This window comes from Melitaea cinxia, chromosome Z (assembly GCF_905220565.1).
Source record: "Melitaea cinxia chromosome Z, ilMelCinx1.1, whole genome shotgun sequence".
NCBI lineage: Eukaryota > Metazoa > Arthropoda > Insecta > Lepidoptera > Nymphalidae > Melitaea > Melitaea cinxia.
This window is the reverse complement of record NC_059424.1, coordinates 60,211-85,000: the sequence shown is the minus strand read 5'-3', so window position 1 is coordinate 85,000 and position 24,790 is coordinate 60,211. Positions and strand designations below refer to the sequence as shown.

General features: G+C 59.9%; 2 protein-coding genes across 2 annotated transcripts in view; one reads left to right on the top strand and one right to left on the bottom strand.

Annotated features, from left to right (window-relative positions):
• Positions 1-3,602, bottom strand: part of LOC123668438 — a 5,011-nt gene extending 1,409 nt beyond the window's left edge. Inside the window, exons 1-2 of the mRNA XM_045602169.1 lie at positions 2,281-3,602; positions 1-2,198 (exon numbers count right to left, since the gene is read on the bottom strand). The exon at positions 1-2,198 is cut by the window's left edge and continues 1,409 nt beyond it. Of these exons, the coding sequence (XP_045458125.1) occupies positions 1-2,198; positions 2,281-3,602 (3,520 nt within the window). The remainder of the gene's footprint in view (positions 2,199-2,280) is intronic.
• Positions 3,603-6,041: 2,439 nt separating this feature from the next.
• Positions 6,042-8,321, top strand: LOC123668437. Its single transcript, XM_045602168.1, has one exon. It carries the CDS (start codon positions 6,042-6,044, stop codon positions 8,319-8,321), a length of 2,280 nt encoding a protein of 759 aa, XP_045458124.1.
• The last annotated feature ends 16,469 nt before the right edge of the window (positions 8,322-24,790 follow it).

Genomic DNA, 24,790 nt, shown 5'->3' with positions numbered 1-24,790 from the left:
CGTCCTGGAAGTGTAGTGAATGAGAGTTCATGCGTATGTCTGTATTTTTGGCCTTATCGCTGAAGGCGATGGCCTGTGTCTTCTGTGGGCTAAACGTGAGCTTGACCCCCCGTCCCCAGCTCACGATAGCGTGTAGTGCCTGGTTAGTAGTGTCCTGCAGGCTAAGTGGATCCTTGGCGGCCACAATGAGTAGAACGTCGTCCGCGAAGGCCTGTATTCGACACCCGGAGGGTAATTCGAGTTCCAGGAGTTCGTCCAAGATGACGTTCCACAGAATGGGGCCGCAAGTCGAGCCCTGGATGCAGCCCTTGGTCATGGGTTTAGACACGCGGGCACCAGCGTAATCGAGGGTGACTGTACGGTCGGTCGTGTAGTCCAGTACCAGTCCGTAAATGTTGGAAGGACAGCCTATGAGTCGAAGTCGGTTGAGGAGGGATGGCCACCAGGCGTTGTCGAACGCGGCCTTGATGTCCAGGGAGATGGCGAGGGTGAGCAGTCCGTCAGATTTGGTCTTGGTAATGTAGTCGATGGCCGCTTTGAGGGCGGCCGTAGTACTAGTCAGTGGCCTGAATCCGTACTGCCTCTCGCTCAATTTGTCCGTTGTCATGGCGGCGAAGGTGATCCGCTGGACAAAGAGCTTCTCGAGGACTTTTCCGAAAACAGGCAAGAGTCCGATCGGTCTGTAAGAGTTCAAGTCAGTGTAGTCAGTTTTGGAGGGTTTAGGTATGATCTTAACGAAGGCTTCCTTCCACTGTTTGGGGAAGTACTGTAAAGTCAGGCAGCGGTTCATAATGTCAGTAACTAGGTCGGGATAGTGGAGAGTAAACTGTCTACATATGTCGGAAGTGAGATGGTCTAGTCCGGGAGCCTTTTTGGGGCTCATGTTGTCCAGTATCTCGTGGATCTCTTGGGAGGTGAATGGGAGGTCGGGTTCGGTGTCGGGGAACGTATGGGAGGCAGCTCTTAGTGCGTGGTGTCTGGGGTGAGAGTCGGATGTGTCGTTCGGGTAAAAATTGTCCAGTAGAGCTTGTGCTGTATCTTTCTCGTCGGTGGTGAATCGACTGTCGATTTTTAGAGAAGTGGGGGGGCGTCGTGGGCCCGATTCCTTTAGGAGCCTATTCGTGAGGGACCATACGTTCTCCTTTGTCTGGAGTTCGCAGAATTCCCTAAATTTAGTCGTGGATTCGCTCCTAAGCTCGCTGGCGTAGATGTTCTTAAGATCGTGGAGCTGGCTGGCAAGAGAGTCGGTAGGCTGCCCGTCTCTTTTGGCCGCGTGTAGCGCCCGATGGAGACCTATGACTTCCCGCTTCCGGGATTCCAGGGACTCGGACCACCAAGGGGGCCTGGCCTTGGAGTCAGAGGCCCGGATGGGCATTGACTCCTTGCAGGCGGTGTGTATAATTTCGGTGATGTGTGTGATGAGGAGCTCCAAGTCTTCGCGGTCGAGCGTTCCGACTTGGGTGTCGAGGATATCTGTGTTGGTCATAAGTGTAGAGAGCGAGCTCTTGAACTTAGACCAGTTAGCCTTGTGACTTTTGTAGAGGAAGGTGGATGAGTTAGTGTGTTGTCTAGTGGTGTTGTATGAGTGAGAGGGGTTGTAGTTGAGTGTATAGTCTATTGCGTTGTGTTGAGATGACGGGCAAGCTTCCATGTTCACCTTCCAGTCAGTGATGTAATTGTGTATGGGATATGTGGCGAGTGTGATGTCTATAATAGAGGAGCGAGTACGTCCGTTGGTAAAGGCCTCGAAGGTGGGAGTAGAGCCGGTGTTGCACACGTAGAGGCCGTATGCGTCGGCCAGCTCCTCTACCCTAACTCCGCGGGCGTTGCGACGGTCGCTACCCCATAGAGGGTTCCATCCGTTGAGATCGCCCCCCAGAATGCATTGCGTGTGCGTGTTGTGTTGTAAAAAGTGTTCGATGAGTGTAAGTGTATCTGAGTGGTCGTGTCGAGGTGGTATGTAGATGGAGGCGATGTGTAGCTGTGAGTGTCCTATCTGCGTCCGAACCACACATAGGTCCGAGGAAGAAAATTCGGTGATGCCGAAGAGTTGGACGTGTGGTTTGGAAATGATGCAGGCTCTGACAGAAGAAGAATTAGTGGGGAATTGAAAAATATAGAGGGGATATCCGTAGGGAAGCTTGACTTCCTTCCTGGAACCCAGGTACGGCTCGGACACAAGGGCGATGGAGTGTGGGCTGTGGATAAAATAATTTAAAAATTCGTGAAGCGATTGGTAAGATCTGTTGAGATTGATTTGGGTGATGCTTAATTTATTGCGCAGATCCATATTCAATATTGTTCTCTGTCTTGGTTCGCATCGCCCTTACGATAGGACACGTGTGAGAGGTGGATGAATGTGTAGTTTCGTGCTTGCTATTTGGGAATCGGGCTTTGTGTCTGGTGCAGTTAAAACATTTGGGTGTTCTGTCCTTGGCTGGGCAATTTTGAGAGAGGTGCCCCTCCTCGGCGCAGTGTGCGCAGCGGTCGGAGGGGTTTTTGCAGTTTTTAGCAGTGTGTCCGAACTGCAGACACTTACGGCACTGTAAAAAGGGAGAGTGCTCCTCGACATGTACTCTGTAAATATCGATTCGCACTCTGCCCATTGCGATGAGGGCACGGAAGGCACCGGGAGAGGTGATGAGAATTGCGTTGTATAGTGACTCATTGCGGTTGTTGCGCTTGAATTTCAGTGTGAGGTGTTGGTTGGTGTCAGTATTTTTAAACTCACCGAGTTCGGGGTTTTGAGCCAAGATGACATCAATGAGCTCTTCGCTGGGTACCTCCTTGGAGATGCCCTTGATGATGACCATAGGTCTAAGTCGGTGAGCAATCTCCGCGGAGACCTTGGAGTTGGGAGCAGTCTTCGTGCGGTTAAGGGTGTCGTCACGCTCCCTTTCGGAGTCGAACTCGACCCTGATGGCACCTTTGAGTGGGACTACCCTTGCCGGATTGTACCCCAATTCCCTGAAGGGGACAGTCTCCTTGAAGGCAGTGATTGTCTCTTGCGGGTTGGCGTTCTTATTTTTTGTGGTGATCACCAGGGCTGGCCTGGTGGTGGGGGGTGTGGCTACCACGACTTTGGTAGCCGTAGTAGGCTTGGTGGCGGAGCTGGGCGTGGTCTTCGAGACGAGCTTCTTTGTTATGGACGCATAAGAGTCCGTGATTTTCTTAGTTGTCTGCTCGGTATTAGTTTTAAGATTGGTGTCGAGGGAGTCAATTTTGCCCTCGATACGGCTAAGCGCCAGGAGGACGGATTGGCTGGTAGGATCTGTGGGAAGTGTAGAGGGAGCGGGGGTGGGGAGGGCGCATTCGTTAATTCTGCCGTGGATCTTCAGGGCGTCACAGATTTCATCGGCTGCTTTAATGGCAAGGTCCCTGTTGAGTGCCGAGACACTTTTCTGTTTTTCGGTAGGAGTGAGGCACTTTTTAATCACGTCGGCGAGGGTGAGCACCGTTTTCTCAAAAGAGGGGGTGTCAGAGATCTCAGCTGCTCGCACGGGTAGTGTTAGGGGTTCGGATGGGGGTTTAGTTGTTTTCGGCTTGGGTTTGGTGGTAGCGGCGGCCCTGTCAGAAGGACAGGGGGGCGATGGTGGTGGCATGTTTGGAGAGTACTATGAGTTAGTTTGTGAATTTGAGCGGAACAGTAAGGGGAGGGGGGGTTACAATGGGGGGGGTCGGGGGGGGGTGGGGGTTGGTGTTGTGAATCAAGAATGGGGGGGGTGATGTGGCGGAATTTGGGGTGTTAGGATGTCGTTTTCTGCGAAACGGCGAGGGGGAGGGGGGGGGAAGGTAGGGGGGGAGAAGCCCCTCCTACTCTACTATGGAGATGCCCGATGAATTTTAGGACAGCACTTCGAGGGAAAAAGTTATTCCCCTCGAAGTGCGAAAATTCTGGAATTTGGAGACGCTGGTGGGGGCTATGGGTGGGTTGCCCAAAAGATCGTTTCAGACCCACTGAATGAAAATTCGCTCAAAAATGGTCTCCGACGCACCGTTTCGGCGCCACGTGGCCTACCAACTTAATCGGTAATGGCGTCGAAGACCCTTATGAGACGAGAAGTAAGATAACGGAAAGGTTTATGGACGGAATAGGATGGAGCTTTTGGGAGTATGTGCTCTATTAGGTAGAGCACCTATTGAGGTTATAAAAAAGAGGGGGTGTGGGGGCAAGATTAGGAGGAATAAAGAGCGGAAGTGGCGGAAAAAAAGCCAATTTCTGCAAATAGACTTTTAATTGAAAACTAAAAAAGTGAGGGGGGTGGGGGGTACCTCGTTTTAAAGGGTAAAACGAGGCGGTACAGGAGTAATTATTTCAGAATTTTAGAAGGAAAAATTTTGGGGGTGGGGGGTGAAAAGTCGTTAGGGGTGGAAAAGGGGTGAGTTCTGGGTGGGGTCGGGTAGAAGAAAGAAAATAAGGGACTTTGAAAATCGGTTGAGTAGATCCGGAGTTATAGAATTAAAATGTTTTTTTTTTGAGATTTAGTTTAATATACTTAAATTATTACGTAATTTGAAAATCGACTTTTTTTCCTTTGGGAAATTCGGGATAAAAAGTGTAGAAAAGTAATAAGGGACGTAAAAAAGGGATGGATATAAAAGGAAATTGAGATTGGACGAGGAATAAAGGAGTTATAAGCAGTTCTATAAATAGATCTTTTAAGAAAACAGTAACAAACTTATTGGTGCAGTCAAATGGTCTTAATGGAAGTATATATCTGAAGAATGACAAGTCCGAAAATTCTGATTTTTGAATTTCACTGTTTATCGTGACACATAAAAGTACTAAAAGTAAAAAAAACACACTGTCTTCGCTGATAATTTTTTGTAATTAGTCTTTAAAAGTTGATATGCTAATTTTAAAACTCACACTTAAGTTGGTAATCACGATATCTTCAAAACTGATTAAGGAAAGTCTGGTTTCTGATTGAATTGGGGTAGTAAAGGTCGCATAGAGTGTTTTAATTGGTAGTATGTCACCGTGGCACATGTACTTCCGGAGTTAGCGCCAACGGCTACTTCTACCAACTTAAGGAAAATTGTCCAAGAAAAATAGAAAACGTAGAAGGAAAATTTTAAAAATTTGTAGGCAGTTAGAGAGCACTTAGACGCACCTTTTGACACTTAAAAGTTAGTGGGTTGTCGATCTTGTTTCCACAGCGTTTGCCCTAGAGTGTTGCGAAAAGGGCGTTTTAGCGCGCACTTAAGTTTGTACTGAATTTAAAGTATATAAATTGAACAGTAATTATATAGTGTTATATATTGTTTTGAAGGGGAGAACTTGGACAATGCACTGACACAAAAATCTTTCACAGAAGTTAATACTATAAAGAGTTATGAATTTTTTAAACAAACACTATGGATTTTTAAACCGTTTTATATGGGGAAAAACACAAAATTTGCTGTAAAAAATCGAATTTTTCACTTAAAAAGATTTTAAAACCACCAGCGGGTAGCTGGCGGCAGCGCGCAACTTTTAAGACGTAGTACGGAATTTTAAGTCGCAATTAGCCGATTTTGAGGATTTTTCGCGACGGAGCGACGTAGAAATGCTGCGTACGGGGCGAGCGTTCGCTGCAGACTGGTTAGGTTAGGTTAGGTTAGGTTAGGTTAGGTTAGGTTAGGTTAGGTTAGGTTAGGTTAGGTTAGGTTAGGTTAGGTTAGGTTAGGTTAGGTTAGGTTAGGTTAGGTTAGGTTAGGTTAGGTTAGGTTAGGTTAGGTTAGGTTAGGTTAGGTTAGGTTAGGTTAGGTTAGGTTAGGTTAGGTTAGGTTAGGTTAGGTTAGGTTAGGTTAGGTTAGGTTAGGTTAGGTTAGGTTCCCAGGCCTTTTCCAAGGGGAGGAGTTGCTGGACTTCTACTGGGCGCGTCCCCACGGTGGCGGATAGGGGAACGCCACTCGCACTGAGCGGGTGGTAGGGGTTTTCGGACCCCCGCGGACCAAAACCAGTAGGTGTGGGCGCACCTTCAGCGGCTTGTCAGCCGCGCGGCCTAGGGGAGTAAACCCCGATTAAAAATCTAAGCTGTGAAATAGCCCTATTAATCATGGAAACAAAGACTAAAACGAAACTACCCCAGGAGGGTACCTGCGCCTCCGGCAAAGGAGAATCCCTCCGTGCATCTTCGGATGCACGCTGCCCGTTCGATTCTGGGGAGGGCACCCTTTGTTACTGTGATTCGCCCCATATGGGCGTTGACGTTGTGCCCGGGAAGGGCGGTGCGACCTCTGCAAGAAATACGGACTCCGATAACAGCCTTCGGAGTGGCGGCTCAAACGAGCCGTCACTCTCGAGGACTGGTCTCCCCTCGCGAGATCGCAAGGGGAGATTCCTCTCACGCCAAAAAGGCCCTTCTAAGGGCCAGGACAAAGGTGGAAACCGTTTTGCGGTTCTGGCTGCGGACGACAAAACGGACACCGATACAGACATGGTTTCGGGATCCCCTGACAGGCATATTGCCTTGACGGGACGGCGGAAGCGACCCTCATCCTCGACCTTCGCGTCTGGGCGTGACGGTTCGGACACGGAGGCCGAGGGCGCGGGCCTCGCTAAAATTAACACGGCGAGAAGGGGAAAGGCGAGAGGAACCACGGCGGGTCCTTCCCGCGAAAAGTTCCTCAAGCCAGCACCTGTCCGGCCGGAACCCGTAAACATACTCATCGACAACGAGTCCGACGTCGGCTCGTCGATCGTAGACGACGTTGTTGCGCTCAACGCGCAGGAACTCAGGGCGCGCGCGGGCGAGGGACTCGCCGTAATACTAGAGGTTGCCCGGAAATCCGGGAACCTCAAAGGCGAGTTCGTCGCAAAGCTGAAGAGGTCCGCGACGGACCTGAGCGAGGTGGTCGACGCCTTTGCCTCTAGGACCGAGGCCGATGAAGTGAGGCGGCTCCGAGCGGAGAACCGCCGCTTCAGGATCGAAATAGAGGCAATGAAAACGGAGCTGAAGGCGATGCGGCGCGGCTTCGCCGAGGCGAAGACGGAAGCGGCCGCTAACGCCGCCGCCGCCGCCGCCGCCGCTGCCAACGCCTCAGTCGCCGGTCCACCTGCGACACTTCCGGTGGCGGCCATGCTAGAGGAGTTCAAGCACTCCTTGACCTGCTCGCTGGGCGATATGATGAACGTCCGGCTGGCGCAGATCGAGGAGAGGCTGCCGCCGGCTCCGTCGGTCCGCCCCCAACTGGGAGCTGGTGGACCTCGACGCCCTGAGACGGCGGCCACTACGTCAGCGGCCCCCTCCACGGTTGCCCGGGAGGAAACCTGGGCAACAGTGGTCAAAAGAGGGAAGGGCAAGAGGAAGGGGAAAGGGAAGTCCTCCGCCCCTCCATCTACACCTGCAGTCGAAGGCCGGACTGCCGCCCCTGCGGTGAAGCCGACTGGCAAGCCAGCCGCGGCGTCGTCCGCGCGACCGGCCGCCAAGCCGACCGCCAAGCCGACCAAGCAGTCCGGAAGGCCGGCAACAAAGGCGACGGTTAAGGCCAAATTCAAGGCCCCGAAGACTGCGGCAGTCGTCGTCCAGCTGCAGCCGGCGGCTGTAGAGAAGGGTCAAACTTACGACTCCATCTTCCGGTCGGCTGAAGACACCGTGAAATTGGAGGAACTGGGGATCGAGCGCATCCTCTTCCGTCATACGGCGACGGGAGCGAGGATGCTCGAGATCCCCGGTTCCGACAAAGAGGAGAAGGCCGACCGGCTCGCCAGCCGGCTCAGGGAGGCCCTCTCGGACGTGGCCACCGTCGTCAGGCCCGTTAAGACCGCGCAGGTGCGCATCTCGGGCCTGGATGACACGGCCACTCCCGAGAGGGTGGCGGCGGCGGTCGCGAGGGCGACATCGTCCGACGTCGGCACGGTGAGGGTCGGGGCGATCCGCTCCGGCTTCGGCGGCATGGGCTCCACCGTCGTAACCTGCCCCGTCTCGGTTGCGAAAGCGCTGACCGAGGGGGGCAGGCTACTGATCGGCTGGAGCTCGGTGCGAGTGTCGGCCCTGGAGGCGCTCCCCATGCGCTGCTTTAAGTGCATGGGGTTGGGCCACACGCGCCCGAAGTGTCCGGCGTCTGTCGACAGGGGCGACCTCTGCTTTAAATGCGGGAACGCGGGGCATAAGGTCGCCTCCTGCCCGGAGAAGACACCGCGCTGCGTGGTGTGCGCCGAGGGAGGTAAACCCTCGGGGCACATCATGTGCGGCCGCAGGTGCAGGCCTGCGACCTCGAAAGGAAAGGGGGCCCTCGGAACCCGGGCCCCCCGAGAGACCGCAAGCCAGACAGCCGCAGACGGCGTTGCCCCCCCGGCCGCGGCGGGGGAGGTGGAGGTTGTGATGTCTGAGTAATCCATGGATCACATCAGACATCACAGCTTCCTCCAAGCCAATCTCAACCACTGCGCCAGGGCTCAGGACTTGTTGACCCAGTCCATGGCGCAGTGGATGATCGATGTGGCCGTCGTCTGCGAACCGTACTGGGTTCCCCCCCAACCGAACTGGTTGGGGGATCTCGACGGCACGGTGGCGGTCGCACTAGGCAGTTCCGCCACCCGCCCCCTCGCACTCGTGGAGCGCGGCTCGGGATACGTCGTGGTGACGTGGGGAGAGTATGCGGTCATCGGCCTCTACTTTTCCCCCAACCGCAGCCTGGCGGACTTCGAGGTCTTCCTCGACACCGTCAGAGCTGCGGTATGCCGACAGTCGCCGAGAGCCGTGATAGTTCTCGGCGACTTCAACGCCAAGTCCCGAGCCTGGGGCAACCCGAACACGGATGCGAGGGGGCGGGCCGTCGAGGATTGGGCCCTCCTCTCTGGTCTGTCACTCCTGAACGTTGGAAACGTTCAGACGTGCGTACGATTGCGCGGGGGTTCCGTGGTGGACCTCTCGTTCGCCAGCCCCGCAATCGCGCGGAGAGTGACAGACTGGAGAGTGGAGGAGGGGGTGGAGACTCTCTCGGACCACAACTATATCAGGTTCGGGGTCTCCACCCCGTCCTCGTCAGCAGATCGGTCGAGGGGCCCGAGCAGGCTACCCCGCTGGGCCCTAAGCAGGCTCGACGTCGAGGCGGCGCGCGAGGCCGCAATCGTCCAGCGGTGGGCGAGCCACCGCGACGCCGATGGTGCCAGCGTGGATGAGCTGGCTGGCCGCTTTCGCAGGTCGTTGGCCAACGTCTGCGATGCGGCCATGCCGAAGGTCGGCCGCCGCCCGCTAGGACGGCGGGCGGTGTACTGGTGGTCGCCCGAAATAGCGGAGCTTCGTGCGGCCAGCATGACCGCCCGCCGGGCGTATCAACGCTGTCGCAGGCGCAGCGCCAGGGATCCGGCTCTGGAGGCGGAGCTGCGGGATGCATACCGCACGGCAAAGCAGGCCCTGCAGCACGCCATCAGCCGAGGGAAGGACGCCGCCTGGAATGAGCTGCTGGCGGGTCTAAACCGAGATCCATGGGGCCGTCCCTATCGCGCTGCGCGAAGCAAGCTTCGCGCGCAGGGCGCCCCCGTGACGGAAACGATGCCGCCGGATCTCCTCTGGCGGACGGTGTCGGAACTGTTTCCGCACCGTCCCGTACATGTTCCCCCGACGATGGCGACGCCGTCGCCGTCTTCTCGGACCGAGTTCGACCCGCCCTCCCCACCCGGCATCTCGGAGGGGGAGATGGATACGGCCCTCGAGCGTCTCAGGGCCAAGAAGACGGCGCCGGGGCCGGATGGTGTTCCGGGGCGAGTATTGTATATCGCCCTGGAACACCTGAGAGGAGAACTTCGGGGACTGTTCGACAAGTGTCTAGCTTCCGGGCAGTTCCCGAAGCCGTGGAAGACGGGCCGGTTGTGCCTGATACGTAAGGAGGGCCGACCTGTCGACTCTCCCTCCGCGTACAGGCCGATCGTGCTGCTGGACGAGACGGCCAAGCTCTTCGAGAAGATTCTCGCGGACCGTCTCGTCCGGCACCTCGACGAGTCGGGGCCGGGTCTGTCGAACGCTCAGTACGGGTTCAGGGCGGGCCGCTCCACCCTGGACGCTCTGAACGCCCTTAGGTCTCTCTCCGCGGAGGTGGTGGCCAGCGGAGACGTTCTCCTGGCCATCTCGCTGGACGTGTCGAACGCCTTCAACAGCATTCCTGTTGAGACGATTGTGGAGGCACTGAAGTATCAGGACGTGCCTCCATATCTCCAGAGTCTGCTGGAGGCGTACCTCCGCGAGAGAGAGGTCTTATGGGAGGGGGGCGACGGCCGACTGTATCGCCGTCGCGTCGAGTGCGGCGTTCCGCAGGGCTCCGTCCTCGGACCGACCCTGTGGAACGTCGGCTTCGACTGGTTGCTGCGGACGCCACTGCCGCCCGGGCTCAGCGTCATCTGCTACGCGGACGACACTCTGCTGACGGCCCGGGGCGGCAGCTTCGAAGAGGCGGCCGGTCTGGCGCGAACCGGCGCGTCGATAGCGATCGGCCGCATCGAGGCACTGGGCCTGAGGGTCTCCTTGTCGAAGACGGAGGCCCTCCTCTTCCACGGCCCACGAAGAGGCCCCCCCCGAGGTGCGCGTGTGGTCGTCCAGGGGGTGGAGATCGCCGTCAAGGCCCAGATGAAATATCTCGGCCTAACCCTGGACGGCCGGTGGAGCTTCGGTCCGCACTTTAGAGAGCTCGCTCCGAGGCTCGAGAAAGCCGCCGCCGCGCTGGGCAGACTTCTGCCCAACGTAGGCGGCCCGGACTCGCCATGCCGACGTCTATACGTCGGCATAGTTCGCAGCATGGCACTGTACGGTGCCCCCGTGTTCGCCGACGCTCTCGCGTCTCGCGACAACAAGGCCCTCCTGCGGAGACCCCAGAGGGCCATAGCGGTGAGAGCGATACGGGGATACCGTACGGTGTCGTGGACGGCGGCCACGCTTCTCGCGGGCGATCCGCCCTGGGAACTCCAGGCGGAGATGCTCGCGAGAGTGTACGCGGCAAAGTCGAGCCTCAGAGCTGGAGAAGGGCAGGTCCGTAGTACGGACCGAGCGATGGAGATCAGGGCTCAAGCTCAGAGGGCCCTGATGATCAAGTGGGAGGAGAGCCTGGGGTCTCCGGCGGCGGGCACGGTGACGGTGGACGCGATACGTCCACATTTAAGTCGCTGGGTCCAAAGGCGGCACGGGGTGCTGACCTTCCGCCTGACGCAGGTGCTTACCGGGCATGGTTGCTTTGGTAAGTACCTGCACCAGATCGCGAGGAGGGAAGCCACCCCTGCCTGCCACGAGTGTGGTGCTCCGATTGACACGGCGCGCCACACGCTAGAAGAGTGCGCCGCCTGGGACCCTCAGCGGAGGGCCCTCGTGGCGGTCATCGGCGGAGACCTCGCGCTGTCGAGCGTGGTCCGCTCCATGCTCGGCAGCGCGAGGTCCTGGTCGGCCGTGGCCTCCTTCTGCGAAGAAGTTATTTCGCTGAAGGAGGCTGCGGAGCGTGAGCGCGAAGCCGACGCTCACGCCGACGCGCTACGAAGGAGGCGACCGGCGGGACGGAGGAGGCGTCGCTACGCGCTCCTCCACCCTCCGCATCGTGCTTGACGCGGGGGCGCAGCCGGCGCCCCTCTCCTCCTCGCAAGTCGCGGGGGGGAGGGGGGCGCGCGGGGCGCCCTCGTGGCGGGCGCGGTGTGGGGGGGAGGCGTCGCTGGGTCGCTCCCCCTCCCCCCGCATCGTGCTTGGCGTGGGGGCGCTCCGCGCGCCCCTCTCCTTCCCGCAAGTCGCGGGTGGGAGGGGGGCGCGCGGGGTGCTTCCGCGGCGGGTGTGGTGCGGGGGGGGGAGGCGTGGCGGCGCGATCCTCCGTCCTCTGCATCGGGCTCGGCGCGGGGGCGCTCCGCGTGCCCCCCTTCTCCCTGCGGCGATGAGGGAGCGCTCTCGGTGCCCGGGAGCGTTCTACAACCGGAGGCGGCCTGCCCTGCACCCGCAGGCAGGCCCACCGTCCGGGGCGTCATGGCGAATACTTTTAGTGGTCCCGTGGCGCCCCACCAGGACGACGAGGGCACCGCTGGTTTTTACTGAGTAGTCCGGCATTGCACTCCCCGCCGGGAGTCTCAGACTTCCGTCGCCTTCGGGTGACGGGGGTGCGTAAATGCATTTTCCAGCGTAAAAAAAAAAAAAAAAAAAAAAAAAAAAAAAAAAAAGGTTAGGTTAGGTTAGGTTAGGTTAGGTTAGGTTAGGTTAGGTTAGGTTAGGTTAGGTTAGGTTAGGTTAGGTTAGGTTAGGTTAGGTTAGGTTCCCAGGCCCCAGACCTAGGTCTGGGAGGAGTTCCTGGTCTTCTACCTGGGCGCGTCCCCCGGGTGGCGGATAGGGGAGTGCCGCCTGCGTTACTAGCGAGACGCGGGCGGTAGGGGTCCTCGGACCCCCGCGGACCAAAACCAGGGAGGAGGGCGCGAAAGCGCATTGAAGTGCCGGGGCCTTTGGGTCGCGCTTCGGGAGGCGCGAAAGCGCATAGGGGTGTCGAGGCCGTGTGGCACGCTCCTAAGGAAGGGCAGGTCCTCTGGGCTGGTCCTGGATCACCGGAAGCGTTGTCTTTCGCTCCAGGGGCGGGTCTCGGTCCTGGATTAACTCCGGGGCCGGGGTCGGGTCTCGGTCCCGGATCACCGGGGGCGGGTTTGCGGACTTATGGGGGTCTGCGACTCGTCTTTCGGCCCGGGACGGGACGGGTCTCGGACTCGGATCACCGGGGGCGGGTCTTGCGGACTGACGGTCTTGCCGACTCGTTCCTCGCTCCGAGAATGGGACTCGGTAAGCCCGTCTTTCGGTTCAGAGGTCGTGCGCGGTGCGGGGTGGCACGTAGGTTGCCGTCGGTGAGGGTTTGGCGCTGCGACGCGGCGTGAGGAGGACGTGCGTAGGCGCGTTTGGAGTGCCGGGGCCTTTGGGTCGCGCTCCGGGAGGCGCGAAAGCGCATAGGGGTGTCGAGGCCGTTGGGCGCGCCCCTAAGGAAGGGAAGGTCCTCTGGGCTGGTCCTGGATCACCGGAAACGTTGTCTTCCGCTCCAGGGGCGGGTCTCGGTCCTGGATTAACTCCGGGGCCGGGGTCGGGTCTCGGTCCCGGATCACCGGGGGCGGGTTTGCGGACTTATGGGGGTCTGCGGCTCGTCTTTCGGCCCGGGACGGGACGGGTCTTGGACTCGGATCACCGGGGGCGGGTCTTGCGGACTGACGGTCTTGCCGACTCGTTCCTCGCTCCGAGAAGGGGGCCCGGAAAGCCCGTCTTTCAGTTTGGAGGTCGTGCGCGGTGCGGGGTGGCACGTAGGTTGCCGTCGGTGAGGGTATGGCACTGCGACGCGGTGCGGGGAGTGGGGTGGGCGGGTTCGCTCGCCCGCCCTAAGACGTGCGGGGGCGCTCTCTCGCGCCGAGGCTGCGGTCGGCTAGAAGGCCTTGACTGCGGCCACCCTGGCCTTTGTCGGCTTCGTCGGGCTGACATTGTCCGCCCCGGGCTAGGTGCCTGGTGAGCCGAGTCGCCGGGCTAGGCCTGGGGCGCCGGGGCGGCGCGGGATTGTACCCACAGGCGCAATGCGGGCGGGGGGTGTCCCCCTGCCCGCGGGGGGGCCACGCGGGCGATGGGTCGGGGGATTCGTCGTCCGACTTGCACGGTCCCCCAAGGAGGGGAGGGCGCGCTTCGTGTTCGAGTGCGTCCTCCGAGGTGCTTTGCACCGTGGTGGGCCCGAAAGGGCAAGCGCCGGCGGGGTTGCGAATGAGCTGACAAGCGTCCTTGTGATCCCGCCACATAGGCGCACGGTAGAACACACGTGGCGGTTTTTATTCAGTAAGAGTCTGAATCCCCTCCGAGCCCCCCCTACCGGAGGGTGTCCATGACGGATTTTCCCCACGTTAAAAAAAAAAAAAAAAGGTTAGGTTAGGTTAGGTTAGGTTAGGTTAGGTTAGGTTAGGTTAGGTTAGGTTAGGTTAGGTTAGGTTAGGTTAGGTTAGGTTAGGTTAGGTTAGGTTAGGTTAGGTTAGGTTAGGTTAGGTTAGGTTAGGTTAGGTTAGGTTAGGTTAGGTTAGGTTAGGTTAGGTTAGGTTAGGTTAGGTTAGGTTAGGTTAGGTTAGGTTAGGTTAGGTTAGGTTAGGTTAGGTTAGGTTAGGTTAGGTTAGGTTAGGTTAGGTTAGGTTAGGTTAGGTTAGGTTAGGTTAGGTTAGGTTAGGTTAGGTTCCCAGGCCCCAGACCTAGGTCTGGGAGGAGTTCCTGGTCTTCTACCTGGGCGCGTCCCCCGGGTGGCGGATAGGGGAGTGCCGCCTGCGTTACTAGCGAGACGCGGGTGGTAGGGGTCCTCGGACCCCCGCGGACCAAAACCAGGGAGGAGGGCGCGAAAGCGCATTGAAGTGCCGGGGCCTTTGGGTCGCGCTTCGGGAGGCGCGAAAGCGCATAGGGGTGTCGAGGCCGTGTGGCGCGCTCCTAAGGAAGGGAAGGTCCTCTGGGCTGGTCCTGGATCACCGGAAGCGTTGTCTTTCGCTCCAGGGGCGGGTCTCGGTCCTGGATTAACTCCGGGGCCGGGGTCGGGTCTCGGTTCCGGATCACCGGGGGCGGGTTTGCGGACTTATGGGGGTCTGCGACTCGTCTTTCGGCCCGGGACGGGACGGGTCTCGGACTCGGATCACCGGGGGCGGGTCTTGCGGACTGACGGTCTTGCCGACTCGTTCCTCGCTCCGAGAATGGGGCTCCGTAAGCCCGTCTTTTGGTTCAGAGGTCGTGCGCGGTGCGGGATGGCACGTAGGTCGCCGTCGGTGAGGGTTTGGCGCTGCGACGCGGCGCGGGGAGGACGTGCGTAGGCGCGTTTGGAGTGCCGGGGCCTTTGGGTCGCGCTCCGGGAGGCGCGGAAGCGCATAGGGGTGTCGAGGCCGTTGGGCGCGCTCCTAAGGAAGGGAAGGTCCTCTGGGCTGGTCCTGGATCACCGGAAACGTTGTCTTCCGCTCCAGGGGCGGGTCTCGGTCCTGGATTAACTCCGGGGCCGGGGTCGGGTCTCGGTCCCGGATCACCGGGGGCGGGTTTGTGGACTTATGGGGGTCTGCGGCTCGTCTTTCGGCCCGGGACGGGACGGGTCTCGGACTTGGATCACCGGGGGCGGGTCTTGCGGACTGACGGTCTTGCCGACTCGTTCCTCGCTCCGAGAAGGGGGCCCGGAAAGCCCATCTTTCGGTTCGGAGGTCGTGCGCGGTGCGGGGTGGCACGTAGGTTGCCGTCGGTGAGGGTATGGCACTGCGACGCGGTGCGGGGAGTGGGGTGGGCGGGTTCGCTCGCCCGCCCTAAGGCGTGCGGGGGCGCTCTCTCGCGCCGAGGCTGCGGTCGGCTAGAGGGCCTTGACTGCGGCCACCCTGGCCTTTGTCGGCTTCGTCGGGCTGACATTGTCCGCCCCGGGCTAGTTGCCTGGTGAGCCGAGTCGCCGGGCTAGGCCTGGGGCGCCGGGGCGGCGCGGGATTGTACCCACAGGCGCGATGCGGGCGGGGGGTGTCCCCTGCCCGCGGGGGGGCCACGCGGGCGATGGGTCGGGGGATTCGTCGTCCGACTTGCACGGTCCCCCGAGGAGGGGAGGGCGCGCTTCGTGTTCGAGTGCGTCCTCCGAGGTGCTTTGCACCGTGGTGGGCCCGAAAGGGCAAGCGCCGGCGGGGTTGCGAATGAGCTGACAAGCGTCCTTGTGATCCCGCCACATAGGCGCACGGTAGAACACACGTGGCGGTTTTTATTCAGTAAGAGTCTGAATCCCCTCCGAGCCCCCCCTACCGGAGGGTGTCCATGACGGATTTTCCCCACGTTAAAAAAAAAAAAAAAAAGGTTAGGTTAGGTTAGGTTAGGTTAGGTTAGGTTAGGTTAGGTTAGGTTAGGTTAGGTTAGGTTAGGTTAGGTTCCCAGGCCTTTGGAGCCCAGGCCCCAGACTTAGGTCTGGGACCTGGGCTCCAAGGGGAGGAGTTGCTGGACTTCTACTGGGCGCGTCCCCCGGGTGGCGGATAGGGGAGTGCCGCCTGCGGTTTCACGACTGCGGGCGGTAGGGGTCTTCGGATCCCCGCGGACCAACACCAGGCGGAGGCGTCCGGGTCCCGCTCTGGTCTTTTGCCGGAGTGGTCCCGTGACATTGCGCCACGAGGGAGCGCGGAGTTTGCGTGGAGTGGCCTAGCCCTTCACGCGGCGCCGGAAGAGAGGGCGCGGAGTGGGACGTGGACCTTGGCGGTCCCCCCGGCACTAGAGGGCGGGGTGAGCGTCATCGCTCGCCCCCCTTGGTGATTAGATGGTGAGACTGGCGCTGCGAAGGCGCGGAGAAGCGGGGTGGGGATTTTCCCCCCTGCTCCAAGTGGACGGGCGACCTCGGCGGCGGTGACCCCGCCGTCGGGTAGAGTGGGCGGGTTTCCCGTCCGCTCTACGCCTCATAATCTCGTAACCCCGTGCGAGGTGTCGTGGTCATGTCTCGCGGCTTCGTTCGGGACCGAGGGGTCTTGCCTTAACCGGCCGGATCTAGAGGAAGAAGACCTCTATAAAAATTACCCCGAATCCTAAGCGGCGACACAGCGCGAAGGGATGCGTGGCCGATGGGAGGTTCGGTCTAACTGTGTCATTCAACAACATGGACACGACGAATAAAACGTTACTACCCCAGGAGGGTACCTGCGCCTCCGGCAAAGGAGAATCCCTCCGTGCATCTGCAGATGCACGCTGCCCGTACGAATCTGGGGAGGGCACCCATCGTGTTTGTGTTCGCGGTTCGTCCGCCGTAGAGAGGCCCGAGAAGGGCGGAGTGGAGGTAGTGCCCGAGAAGGGCGGAGTGGAGGATGCGCCCGCGAAGGGCGGCGAGGACGGGAAGCCCGAGAAGGGCGGTGTTGTTCACGGGTCTTCTACCCGTGAAGCTGTAAGCTCGCTTCCTATACGACTACCATTGGTGATGCTAACGCGCATCAGTGATGAGTGTGGGACAGAACCTGGACAGGTAAGGAGTAGGTCCTGCTCGATTACGAGTCAGGAAAATATGTCAGAGGGTCTGACTGCCATCGACTCCGACGATAGTTTTCCGGCCTACAGAAAGGCCCGAAAACCGGGAAAACGACAACGACTGCTCTCATCTCCGTCGGCGTTGTCTTCGGACGAGGAGAGCCGTCAGACGTCGTCGAAGCTGGCGCGCAAGCGCTGCCAGAGGAGAGAGGAAGCCTCGCGCGAAAAGGAGAAAGCGCTGGAGGCGAGCATCTCTGATGCGGAGGAGAGACGTCGGGCGATGGGTTTGGACGTAAGCGACGCTCGAACCGCCGACGCCATTAGTGCGCAGGTCGGTAAGGACGTCGACGTGATTTACCAAGTTGCGACCAGGTCTATGAACCTGAAGGGTACCTCCGTCAGGGCCCTCAAGGACGCCGCCACTTCAATCCGGCTCGGGGTGGAGGTGTTGAAGGAACGCACTTCCTCGGACGAGGTCCGCAAACTGCAAGCGGAGAACACTCGTCTGAGGAGGGACGTCGAGGACCTCAAATGCCAAGTGGCGGAGTTGGTCAAGGAGCGTCAGCCGGCTGTCGTTCCGGGCCCGGCTCCAGTCACTACCAGCGAGGCTGACAAGGAAGAGCGGATGCGGGCGTCGCTGTTGTCGTCGGTTCGAGAACTGTTCGACGCCCGCCTTACCAGCATCGAGCAGAGGCTGACGCCGACCAAGACGACGGACCACTCGAGTGATGCAACGCAGCAGGTGCCAGCGCTAACCACTAGCGCTGGAAAGAAGAAAGCTCGCCCGCGCAAGGCTGCGGCCGCGGCGGCGAAAGCCGCCTCGTCGGCGGCCTGCTCGGGTGAGGGAGCCACGCCGGCCACACCGGCTGCTGCTGGCGACGCCGAATGGGTCACCGTCGCCAAAAAGAAGTCAAAGAAGAAAAAGAAGAAGAAAGATAAGGGCAAAGCTCCTGAGTCGGACGCCGCTGCTAAGGCTGCCCCGCAGCAGCAGCGGAAGGGACTCAAAAAGAAGAAGAAGACACCCAAGTTGGTGGCCCCCCGTCGGCCCGCAGTGATCATCGCACTGAAGCCGGACGCGATCGAACGGGGGGTCACTTATGCCGACGTTATTCGCCAGGCTGCAGGTTCGGTGAATCTCGCCAGCCTGGGAATTAAGGAGGGCTTAAGCATTCGTTCTGCCGCAACCGGGGCCAGGCTGTTAGAGCTGTCTAACGACCAGGCCCCGGAGGTGGCGCAGCGTTTCGCACAGGAGCTCGAAAAAGCCGTGGGAAGTGTGGCTAGAGTCGTCCGGCCCGAGAGACACGTCAGCCTGCGTGTTTCCGGACTCGACGACTCGGTCACGAGAGAGATGGTCGTCGACGCGGCGGCAAAAGTGGGAAAATGCGACGCCGGGTCCATAAGGGCCGCGGAAATCGCATTCGGTGGGAGCGGGATGGGATCAGTGGTTCTCCGCTGCCCGATCCCGACAGCGAAGGCACTCGCCGAGGCCGGCAGACTTCTGGTCGGCTGGAGTTCGGCGAGAGTCAGGCTTCTGGAGCCGCGCCCGTTGCGCTGCTTTGGATGCATGGGTATCGGGCACACTCGCCCGACCTGTCCGACGGCGGTAGACCGTAGCAGACTCTGCTACAGGTGCGGCCTCGAGGGGCACTTGGCCCGCACATGCACTAAGGCGCCGAATTGCGCGGTCTGTGCCGCTTCCGGCAGACCGGCGTCGCATGTGATGGGGGGACGGAATTGCCGTCCCCCTAAAGCCAATCGGAAAGTGGCCGCGAAAGTGGCCACTCCCGCTCAAAGGAGAGAAAGCCGTCAGGCAACTGAGGAGGCTGCGCCAATGTCTCCTTAGCGTGTGGGAGTGGAGGTTAAACCCCCCACTTGCCGGGCTGGCGGGCGACAGATAAAGGGGTATCTGTCGTCCGCACTAGTCGGCCCAGAGGAGGAAGACGCACTTCTTGTGTTCGAGTGCGTCTTTCGGAGAGCTGCGAAACTCTCCGCGACGGGCCCGCAAGGGCAAGCGCCGGCGGGATTGCGAAAGAACAATGTGTCCTTGTGATCCCGCCACATTGGCGTACGGCAGAACACACGTGGCGGTTTTTATTCAGTAAGAGTCTGACTCCCCTCGGTGTCCCCGCGCCGAGGGTGTCCATGAAGGATTTTCCCCCACGTAAAAAAAAAAAAAAAAAAAAGGTTAGGTTAGGTTAGGTTAGGTTAGGTTAGGTTAGGTTAGGTTAGGTTAGGTTAGGTTAGGTTAGGTTAGGTTAGGTTAGGTTAGGTTAGGTTAGGTTAGGTTAGGTTAGGTTAGGTTAGGTTAGGTTAGGTTAGGTTAGGTTAGGTTAGGTTAGGTTAGGTTAGGTTAGGTTAGGTTAGGTTAGGTTAGGTTAGGTTAGGTTAGGTTAGGTTAGGTTAGGTTAGGTTAGGTTAGGTTAGGTTAGGTTAGGTTAGGTTAGGTTAGGTTAGGTTAGGTTAGGTTAGGTTAGGTTAGGTTAGGTTAGGTTAGGTTAGGTTAGGTTAGGTTAGGTTAGGTTAGGTTAGGTTAGGTTAGGTTAGGTTAGGTTAGGTTAGGTTAGGTTAGGTTAGGTTAGGTTAGGTTAGGTTAGGTTAGGTTAGGTTAGGTTAGGTTAGGTTAGGTTAGGTTAGGTTAGGTTAGGTTAGGTTAGGTTAGGTTAGGTTAGGTTAGGTTAGGTTAGGTTAGGTTAGGTTAGGTTAGGTTAGGTTAGGTTAGGTTAGGTTAGGTTAGGTTAGGTTAGGTTAGGTTAGGTTAGGTTAGGTTAGGTTAGGTTAGGTTAGGTTAGGTTAGGTTAGGTTAGGTTAGGTTAGGTTAGGTTAGGTTAGGTTAGGTTAGGTTAGGTTAGGTTAGGTTAGGTTAGGTTAGGTTAGGTTAGGTTAGGTTAGGTTAGGTTAGGTTAGGTTAGGTTCCCAGGCCTTTGGAGCCCAGGCCCCAGACTTAGGTCTGGGACCTGGGCTCCAAGGGGAGGAGTTGCTGGACTTCTACTGGGCGCGTCCCCCGGGTGGCGGATAGGGGAAGCCGCCTGCGGTTTCACGACTGCGGGCGGTCGGGGTCCTCGGACCCCCGTGGACCAAAACCAGACGATGCGCTCCGGGTACCACTCTGGTTATCAGAGTGGACCTGTGAGCGCAGGTGTGTTGGCACGGAGGTGCGGCTGTGTGTGTGGCGCTGAGACGGCGCGGAGACGTGGGGGCGGGTTTTTCCTTCCCCCACACGGTGGACGGGGTGGGCGGGTTAGCCGTGGGCTCGCCCGCCCTGTAGCGCTAAGGCGCGGTGTGAGGTGTGCTGGCTGGGTTGTACTGGCTCCCTGGAGCTTGCTCGGTTGCTGGTGCAATCCGGCAGACCAGTTGCGTGAGGGCCGGGCTGTGCTGGCTCCCTGGAGCTTTTAGCTCGGTTATCAGTGCAGTCCGGCGGACCCGTGGGGTAGTTGCGGGGTCGCGCTGGGCTCCCTGGAGCTTGCTCGGTTGCTCGGTGCGATCCGGCGTTGGAGGTGAGGCTTTTGCCTAGCCGGGAGGGGCAGGATGGGTGGGTCCGGGGGGCCTGGCTCGCCCGTTCTGTAGCGCAGGGGCGCGGTGTGCTGGCCGGGTTGTGCTGGCTCCCTGGAGCTTTGCTCGGTTGCTGGTGCAATCCGGCAGACCGGATGCGTGAGGGCCGGGCTGTGCTGGCTCCCTGGAGCTTTTAGCTCGGTTATCAGTGCAGTCCGGCGGACCCGTGGGGTAGTAGTTGCGGGGTCGCGCTGCGCACCCTGGAATACAACTAGGTTGCTCGGTGCGATCCGGCGTTGGAGGACGGGCGGTCCTGGCCCCCAACGCTATTTTCCGGCGTTGGAGGTCAGGCCTGCCTGGCTTGGAGAGGGGACGCTCCTGGACATGTGTCCCCATTCTGCAGACGGTAGACTGGTCCGGTTGAGCGTCCCCTGCGTGGGGTGGCCGGCTGGAGGGACAGTAAGACCTTCGGCTGGCTTGAGACCGCACGCGCGAGACGTGGGAGCGCTCTCGGTGCCCGAGAGTGCTCTACAACAGGAGGCGGCCTGTCCTGCACCCGCAGGCAGGCCCACCGTCCGGGGCGTCGTGGCGAATACTTTTAAGTGGTCCCGTGGCGCCCCACCAGGACGACGAGGGCACCGCTGGTTTTTACTGAGTAGTCCGGCATTGCACTACCCGCCGGGAGTCTCAGACTTCCGTCGCCTTCGGGTGACGGGGGTGCGTAAATGCATTTTCCAGCGTAAAAAAAAAAAAAAAAAAAAAAAAAAAGGTTAGGTTAGGTTAGGTTAGGTTAGGTTAGGTTAGGTTAGGTTAGGTTAGGTTAGGTTAGGTTAGGTTAGGTTAGGTTAGGTTCCCCAGGCCCCAGACCTAGGTCTGGGAGGAGTTCCTGGTCTTCTACCTGGGCGCGTCCCCCGGGTGGCGGATAGGGGAGTGCCGCCTGCGTTACTAGCGAGACGCGGGCGGTAGGGGTCCTCGGACCCCCGCGGACCAAAACCAGGGAGGAGGGCGCGAAAGCGCATTGAAGTGCCGGGGCCTTTGGGTCGCGCTTCGGGAGGCGCGAAAGCGCATAGGGGTGTCGAGGCCGTGTGGCGCGCTCCTAGGGAAGGGAAGGTCCTCTGGGCTGGTCCTGGATCACCGGAAGCGTTGTCTTTCGCTCCAGGGGCGGGTTTCGGTCCTGGATTTACTCCGGGGCCGGGGTCGGGTCTCGGTCCCGGATCACCGGGGGCGGGTTTGCGGACTTATGGGGGTCTGCGACTCGTCTTTCGGCCCGGGACGGGACGGGTCTCGGACTCGGATCACCGGGGGCGGGTCTTGCGGACTGACGGTCTTGCCGACTCGTTCCTCGCTCCGAGAATGGGACTCGGTAAGCCCGTCTTTCGGTTCAGAGGTCGTGCGCGGTGCGGGGTGGCACGTAGGTTGCCGTCGGTGAGGGTTTGGCGCTGCGACGCGGCGCGAGGAGGACGTGCGTAGGCGCGTTTGGAGTGCCGGGGCCTTTGGGTCGCGCTCCGGGAGGCGCGAAAGCGCATAGGGGTGTCGAGGCCGTTGGGCGCGCCCCTAAGGAAGGGAAGGTCCTCTGTGCTGGTCCTGGATCACCGGAAACGTTGTCTTCCGCTCCAGGGGCGGGTCTCGGTCCTGGATTAACTCCGGGGCCGGGGTCGGGTCTCGGTCCCGGATCACCGGGGGTGGGTTTGCGGACATATGGGGGTCTGCGGCTCGTCTTTCGGCCCGGGACGGGACGGGTCTCGGACTTGGATCACCGGGGGCGGGTCTTGCGGACTGACGGTCTTGCCGACTCGTTCCTCGCTCCGAGAAGGGGGCCCGGAAAGCCCGTCTTTCAGTTCGGAGGTCGTGCGCGGTGCGGGGTGGCACGTAGGTTGCCGTCGGTGAGGGTATGGCACTGCGACGCGGTGCGGGGAGTGGGGTGGGCGGGTTCGCTCGCCCGCCCTTAGGCGTGCGGGGGCGCTCTCTCGCGCCGAGGCTGCGGTCGGCTAGAGGGCCTTGACTGCGGCCACCCTGGCCTTTGTCGGCTTCGTCGGGCTGATATTGTCCGCCCCGGGCTAGGTGCCTGGCGAGCCGAGTCGCCGGGCTAGGCCTGGGGCGCCGGGGTGGCGCGGGATTGTACCCACAGGCGCGATGCGGGCGGGGGGTGTCCCCCTGCCCGCGGGGGAGGCCACGCGGGCGATGGGTCGGGGGATTCGTCGTCCGACTTGCACGGTCCCCCAAGGAGGGGAGGGCGCGCTTCGTGTTCGAGTGCGTCCTCCGAGGTGCTTGCACCGTGGTGGGCCCGAAAGGGCAAGCGCCGGCGGGGTTGCGAAAGAGCTGACAGCGTCCTTGTGACCCCGCCACATAGGCGCACGGCAGAACACACGTGGCGGTTTTTATTCAGTAAGAGTCTGAATCCCCTCCGAGCCCCCCCTACCGGAGGGTGTCCATGACGGATTTTCCCCACGTTAAAAAAAAAAAAAAAAAAAAAAAAAAAAAAGGTTAGGTTAGGTTCCCAGGCCCTTGGAGCCCAGGTCCCAGACCTAAGTCTGGGGCCTGGGCTCCAAGGGGAGGAGTTGCTGGACTTCTACTGGGCGCGTCCCCCGGGTGGCGGATAGGGGAGTGCTGCCTGCGGTTTCACGACTGCGGGCGGTAGGGGTCTTCGGATCCCCGCGGACCAAAACCAGACGATGCGCTCCGGGTCCCGCTCTGGTCTAGCACTGGGGTGGTCCTGCGAGCGGGGGTGTGTTGGCGCGGAGGCGCGGCGGTGTGAGTGGCGCTGAGACGGCGCGGTGACGTGGGGGTCGGTCTTTCCTTCCCCCACGCGGAGGACGGGGTGGGCGGGTTCGCTCGCCCGCCCTAAGGCGTGCGAGGGCGCTTTCTCGCGCCGAGGCTGCGGTCGGCTGGAGGGCCTAGACTGCGGCCACCCTGGCCTTTGTCGGCTTCGTCGGGCTGACATTGTCCGCCCCGGGCTAGGTGCCTGGTGTCCCGCTACGCCGGGCTAGGCCTGGGGTGCCGGGGCGGCGCGGGATTGTACCCACAGGCGCAATGCGGGCGGGGGGTGTCCCTCTGCCCGCGGGGGGGGCCACGCGGGCGATGGGTCGGGGGATTCGTCGTCCGACTTGCACGGTCCCCCCAAGGAGGGGAGGGCGCGCTTCGTGTTCGAGTGCGTCCTCCGAGGTGCTTTGCACCGCGGTGGGCCCGAAAGGGCTAGCGCCGGCGGGGTTGCGAAAGAGCTAACAGCGTCCTTGTGACCCCGCCACATTGGCGTACGGCAGAACACACGTGGCGGTTTTTATTCAGTAAGAGTCTGAATCCCCTCCGAGCCCCCCCTACCGGAGGGTGTCCATGACGGATTTTCCCCACGTAAAAAAAAAAAAAAAAAAAAAAAAAAAAGGTTAGGTTAGGTTAGGTTAGGTTAGGTTAGGTTAGGTTAGGTTAGGTTAGGTTAGGTTAGGTTAGGTTAGGTTAGGTTCCCGGGCCTTTGGAGCCTAGGCCCCAGACTTAGGTCTGGGACCTAGGCTCCAAGGGGAGGAGTTCCTGGACTTCTACCTGGGCGCGTCCCCCGTTTGGCGGATAGGGGAGTGCTGCCGCAGTCGAATGACTGCAGGCGGTAGGGGTCTACGGACCCCCGCGGACCAACACCAGGCGAGGCGTCCGGGTCCCGCTCTGGTCTTGTACTGGAGTGGTCCCGTGATCGCACATTGCGCCACGAGGGAGCGCGGAGCTTGCGTGGAATGGCCTAGCCTTTCATGCGGCGCCGGAAGAGAGGGCGCGGAGTGGGATGTGGACCTTGGCGGTCCCCCCGGCACTAGAGGGCGGGGTGAGCGTTATTTATTTATTTATTTATTATTTTTATTTATTTATTTCATCATCATCGCTCGCCCCCCTTGGTGATTTGGTGAGTGTGGCGCTGCGAAGGCGCGGAGAAGCGGGGTGGGGATTTTCCCCCCTGCTCCCAGTGGACGGGCGACCTCGGCGGCGGTGACCCCGCCGTCGGGTAGAGTGGGCGGGTTTCCCGTCCGCTCTACGCCTCATAAGCTCGTAACCCCGTGCGAGGTGTCGTGGTCATGTCTCGCGGCTTCGTGCGGGACCGAGGGGTCTTGCCTTAACCGGCCGGATCTAGAGGAAGAAGACCTCTATAAAAATTACCCCAAATCCTAAGCGGCGACACAGCGCGAAGGGATGCGTGGCCGATGGGAGGTTCGGTCTAACTGTGTCATCCCCTAAACATGGATACGTGCATTAAAACATTATTAACCCAGGAGGGTACCGGCGCCTCAGGCAATGGAGAATCCCTTCGCGCTTCGGCGCGCAGCCCTGTCGAATCTGGGATGGGCAAATCACGTGTTTATGTTTCGGAGCTTTCCGGTTCCGACGAGAGGCCCGAGAAGGGCGCAGTTGAGGTAGTGCCCGAGAAGGGCGGAGTGGAC